This window comes from Pyxicephalus adspersus, chromosome 4, assembly GCF_032062135.1.
Source record: "Pyxicephalus adspersus chromosome 4, UCB_Pads_2.0, whole genome shotgun sequence".
NCBI classification, from domain to species: Eukaryota; Metazoa; Chordata; class Amphibia; order Anura; family Pyxicephalidae; genus Pyxicephalus; species Pyxicephalus adspersus.
Genome location: NC_092861.1, coordinates 87,235,566 through 87,241,565, shown reverse-complemented (window position 1 = coordinate 87,241,565; position 6,000 = coordinate 87,235,566). Strand labels below are relative to the sequence as shown.

Here is a 6,000-nt window from a genome sequence, read left to right as displayed (position 1 = left end):
CAGCCCATATCTGAAAGAACTAAAGACCTAGCTTCTTGGAAAGGTTTTTTTTCTGTTAGCCAGGATATCATCAATGTTACAACATCCTGCTTTTTTCTACCTACATATTCCCTTAGCTTACATGGTACAAAAACATTTCCTTTAGCTCCTACCTAAATTAAATATCCAGTTACTTTGGCATGTTCATTGTATTACTTTTGATGTTCTACAAACTACAAGACAGAATTTTAACACAAAAATAAAATGTGAAATATTGGAATGTAGTGAAGCATGACTGTGTTCGGCACATGAATTAAGAATTTGTGGTAGACTGACAAATAAAACAAATGTGTGCCCTATCTATACTATGGATTGCTGTGCTGGTGGTCTCACTCAAAAAGGGCCACTGTAGAACAATCGCTGCTTTCCCATAAGGCTCTATTTATAAAACAGTAATTATGACATTCACTTAAACATTACCTGGTGGGAATCAATTGCTGCCTTTCAAACACATGGGCCTGGAAGATTCCCAAGAGAGAATGTTTGAGGAAATGTCTGATTCATAATAACAAGTGTATAAATAGAACCCATAGAGTGTAAAAGTCTTTCTATGTAGTTTACTGACAAACGTGGGAGTTTTTGCCAAAGCTGAGGGAGATCTACAAAAAGAAGAAGAAAGTTAAAAAAGTATCAGTTGCTACCCACTCTGAGATTTGACCAATTTTCTCTTTCACAAAAAAACTTGTGTAGCTCCAGTCGAAATGTTGGACAGGGCAGGGAAGGCTTAGAACCTTACATGTTAATTGCAGTCTGTTTTGGGAAGGTTTTCTCTCACTTTCTGTCTTATTTGTGTTACCAATAGACTCCTTGTTATATGAGAAACACATTGGCTACCAATTCTGGGGTGGACTGACCCTATACACTTCTTTGAGATAGGGACTGACTTGCCTAAACTCTGTAATGCAACACAGAATGTGTTGATATAAAATAAATTAATAATAATATGGCTACACTATGAAAGCAAGGGGAATGTATGATTTCAAAAACAACATCTGGTATGCAGCAGAAAATAAAATACAAGTAGAAAAATATCATTTAAAAATCCCAGTCTCCCAGATAATACATTAAACTGCAATTAAAGATGAAATACAGGTTAAGCTGTTCTATTGTCATCAACAGCACAGAGCACATCAATTCATTCTATCAATTTTCCAGAAAGTAATTTTGCTAGTTTGAAAGTCTTATGCAATTGTACTGCACCATATCAGAAGATCTATATATTATTCATTATCAAAAGTAGTTTAAAGTTTGAAAGCAGCTGCTTGGAAATAATATTTTATTGATACTATTATATATTACTTTGTATGCTTCTTTTTCTAGTTGTAGGAATTGCTACATTAAATTACAGCATTGGAATTAAAAGCACATGAAATTTCCTCAGGCTAAACAATAATTATTATTGCTTGATAAGTTGTTCTGCTTTCTATTATTGTGGATTAGTGGAAATAATGTGTTTGCCTTTATTGGTTTAAGGCGGAACTATCACATTAACATATTTAAAATGTAAGTTCACCTTTGTCATATTGTCTGCCTTTCTCAGTTATATTTATTAACTTTCTTGCTCCCTTCTTCACAATATTTCTTTCTTTCATGTCCTCTCCTAAGCTGCTTTTTGACATTTTTTGGCTCTAATTGGAGTTTGTACACATAGGGAGCTTCATGTGTGCACACGACACATTGAGAGCTGGAATCACTCAGATTGTAACTATCAATCATAGCTACCGGAGAACAGTGCAGGTCATAGAAACTCTGCAGTTTAGGCAACCGTATGACAAAGTAATTCTTTCTTTTAATATATATGTAATTTATAAAAAATATAAAAAGTATTGCTTTGTATGGCAGTCAGGCAATCAACATTTGCGAGATGAAAATACAACAATGGCAGCCCTTTCACTAAACTTGGGGATTAAAATTGGGAAACATTTGTTTTAAAGGAACTTTATCTTGTAAGAATCATCAAAATCGTTACTTAGAAGGTATCTCCAGCCACCATCAAAACTTTTTTATGATAGTCTCAAAATAAACAATTACCTTTACTGGTGCACTTCAAGCTCACCCCATTCCTACGGGTCCTGTCACTGTACATATAAAGAAGAGGAATAGCTTATCCAGTAGAATTCTACTTCTGCTGCTGTAATGGTGAGAATGATGGCTCTCATTTAGTGATTCTCTTTCTGTATCTCTTTTCTTTAGGAGGGTAGTAATGACAACCCCTGTTTTTTTAACTTGTGACAGTTGTAAGTGCCACACCGCACAACTCATGCATAAATCATTAAAATTATCCCCATTTTGTTAGATATTTGTTAATGTACAGAAAACACAGATCCAATAAGAGTTAAGAGTTAATTAGGAGTTTGCAGGCAAAAAAGGACATTTAAAAAAGTTTATCACCATTACTGAGTATGAGTAATTAGTCAAAAATCATATACTAAAAAAGCAACTGTCCACACTCAGGTAAATTTAAGACCCCCTGCAGACTGCAGACTTTTTAGGTACTATCTTCCAAGACAGTGTGCTATGCATTTTCGTTTCTGTGACGTTATTGAGGAAAACATGTTTGGTAATAATATTTTCAGTACCTCCAATGTAGTCAAATTACGTTGATTGATAGCAGATAAATGATCAGATTCTTTAATTTTCCCCCGGGCTTCCTGAAGCATGTCTAAGACATCATCCAGTTTTTCCTGAAACTGACTTAATGTGTTCATCGCCTCCTCATTTAAATCATTATTTTTATTATAGGGATCCTGAAATAGCTTCTTAACTCTGTTAAGAAGATCTTCTGCTGCCCTGCAATGAAAACAACACATGAACAAATGAAACACAAAATGTTTTGTACAGATACCGAAATAAACACGTTAAACTCCCTAAAAATAAATATATCTAGTAGATTTTCTAAAAGATTTTTATATTATTTTCTGTAGTTGTATTTTTAAGGCTAAATTTCAGGTAGACATCAGATGAACAGAAATGCAACCCTGTGTTAATAAATTTGTAGGTAACCCCAAAATCTATGTTTAGCAACAAACCTTCCTGTACATTTTTTAAAGCAACAGAAGTGCAGTTTTTGGCAGGTTCACCAAGTAAGAATTCACAAACAACAACCAGAAAATTGTAAACAATGAGGCCAGTGATGTCAAATATACTGAAAAATAGATTTTGGGATTACATACACCTTAATACATAAAATAAAATAAAAGCAGTTTAGTTTGCTTTTTTAATTGTTACTTTGAATCAGGCTCATGTAACACCATAAACGGCAGAGCTCAAACTTAGGGGAGAGAAAAGAAGAAATATGAGTCTTTATTTGCAGGAGCAATTTAAATGCAGCAGGGAAGAAATCAGGGCGAAGGTGTCTCTATGTAGCAGAGATATGTAAAATTAAAAATTGGGTGAGAAACATTTATAGGCCCTGATTTATTAAAGAACATTTATTAGTGAACCTGGCTGATCCAGCAAGCCTGGAATTAATTTCCTGCCATAAGTTCCCAAATGTTTTCAACCCTTGAGCAGATCCATTTCAGCTTTGCTGGATCACCATGTTCTCCCATTAAAATCTATTGTTTCCAGTCTTGGAGCGTTTTAATAAATAAGGCCTATTGTACGCAACCCACAATATGTGCACTTCATCTATGTATTAAATTTGTTGCCTTGAGTTCAGCTTTAGATTGGGAGAACATCAATATGATTGTAACATTACTGGTAAATCTCAGGTCTTCTGAAATAGAAATAAGTTGGTATGTCCACTTTTGGGCTACATAAGCATACTATAACTGTCATAGATAGTAGAAATCCATGAATTCCATAGAAATCCATTGGCCTCAATTAGTTTCCATAATCGTGCCAGAAGAATTGAACTAGCAACTCCAAATGTGTTGGCTTTACAGCTTGGTAAAATCTAGCATGACTTAGATTAAGGACATCAACTTGTGAGTAGTGCTAATAAACTTGTTGATCAGTTCAACTTGATCAACTTGAACTTGATCAGTTCCTTGAGCAGTTTTTGCTTCTCAGGTCAGTTTAACTGACACCAATGATCTTTTTGAATATCTGTAAGGGTGACATTCTTATCATTGGCCAGCCAAGATATTCTTTAATAAAATATTAAAGAACATGTAATCCACCCACACTGTATATTGCACTTGATTTGCCTTTTCCTCTTTTTGTAACTGGGACCAAGGTGGCTAGTACTTATTTACACTAACCTTTTTATAAAAACCATGAAAAGAACACTCTGAGATTGATTTATTTATGCAGCAAATAATGTATCCTGAGCAAACAAAATGTTTATTACACTTGGTAAAAAAGATGAAGCTGTATTCACTTCATTTAACTGGGTATCTGCTACCACACATCCATTTTTTAAATACCTTTGCACGTTTACTTGTTGAAAGTGAACAATTATTTTGCTAAGTAAACATTTTCTAGTTTAGATTTATTTATGGGGGCCTGGTGGAGGATCGCAAACAGCAGGACATTGGAGGAGGATGGGCAACTTTCATGGACCTACATGGTTTAGTGTGATTTGTTAATAATTGTTTGTTGATATCGGAGTTATTGTGTTAATAAATGGGCTGCTGTGGCCAAAAAAATTTCCAACAAACTGGTGTAAGTGTCCTTTTCTGGTTAAGGGATGTTGGTGGGTAGGGGGTTGGAATTGTTGGTCGGGCAGCAGTCTTCTTGGACTGTACCCTTGTCAAGCAAATTGTGACCTAATAGTATTGCTTGAGTTCAGTTGAAATAATTGAGGTTACCAACCTGGCTGTGCTGTCTAGAGGTAATATGTAAATCTCATTCCTATCTTATTCTGATTATAATTATTTATCAAAAGTCTGGCTGTTATATTGGCCATCCATCCTCAATGGGTTAAATATGTAAATAAGGGCATTTGACTTTTCTGTGTTTCCAGATTTTAATACTATAACTGGATCAATGACTTAAAGTGTTAAAATATACATAACACCAGGGACTGTTAATCCTGGTAAAATACTATTGCCTTAGGAAACAGGTTGGAGTAAACTGGACCATGCTTTATAGGGTAAGGCATAGGTTCCCAACGGGGGCGCTGAAGACGTGTACACGGGGAATTTCTCATCCAAGGCAAACTAAGGAGGTGTTGAGGACCAGCCACTGCCCCCTTGGGCAATTTGCACGGAGATCCCTTCCCCGTGTGCTGCCCAGCTGTTCCGCCTCTGTTTGATCCACAGCCCCGGCTGTGGATCATTGAGCCGCCCAGCATTTGCGTATGGGTGGTGTCCAATGAGATAATCCTACCTTAGGAATGCATATTACAGCTGACTAGGCATGTACAATGACATCACAATCAGCTGTGTATGCTCTGTCTGTGCGCAAATCTCCTATATTTTTCAGTAGGATTGTGCTTCAGTCTGAGCTCCCCAACAGTGGGCTTCCTCCATAGACTTTAGTAGTCGGCTGTGATGCTCCCCGGCCACATTCTAGTGTGAAATAATCCTACCCCTCAAACACCAGAAGCAGCATAAGAGCTGTGTCTGCGTCCATGCTGCTGCTATTACCTCCAATGTATAAACCTTCATATCTCCTACACTGATTTTTGTATAAACATGACATTTTCATGGTACACAGGGGACCATAGGAGCTGCTTACTAACTTAATTTCAGCCCCCTGAACATAACAAGTTGCCAGATACAGGGTCCCAAACATAAAATCCTAATAAGAATCAGGGATCTTTTCTCATTACAGTGGACCTAAAGTAAAAAAAAAAAAGATGACACCTTTTTTATTTGCACAGATCAGTGACGTATGCCGCGCTGTATTAAAAAAAAAAAAAAAAAAAAGTAAGTGCCGATCTTAATCCGCATCTGTGAAAAAGCCATCTTTCTTTTTTCAATGACAGAAAAGTCCCTCCTGTGCTCCCACATTCAGTCTTTACCACCGCTGGGGTAATACCAAAATAGAAGGGGCTTTGCTTTTTTTTTTTTA

At 36.2% G+C, this 6,000-nt stretch overlaps 1 protein-coding gene across 1 annotated transcript in view; it reads right to left on the bottom strand.

The window, feature by feature from the left end:
* LAMA2 (laminin subunit alpha 2) overlaps positions 1-6,000 on the bottom strand; it is a 405,950-nt gene that overhangs the window by 100,042 nt on the left and 299,908 nt on the right. The window contains exons 36-37 of the mRNA XM_072410219.1: positions 5,516-5,682; positions 2,619-2,829 (exon numbers count right to left, since the gene is read on the bottom strand). Coding sequence (XP_072266320.1) covers positions 2,619-2,829; positions 5,516-5,682 — 378 coding nt within the window. The remainder of the gene's footprint in view (positions 1-2,618; positions 2,830-5,515; positions 5,683-6,000) is intronic.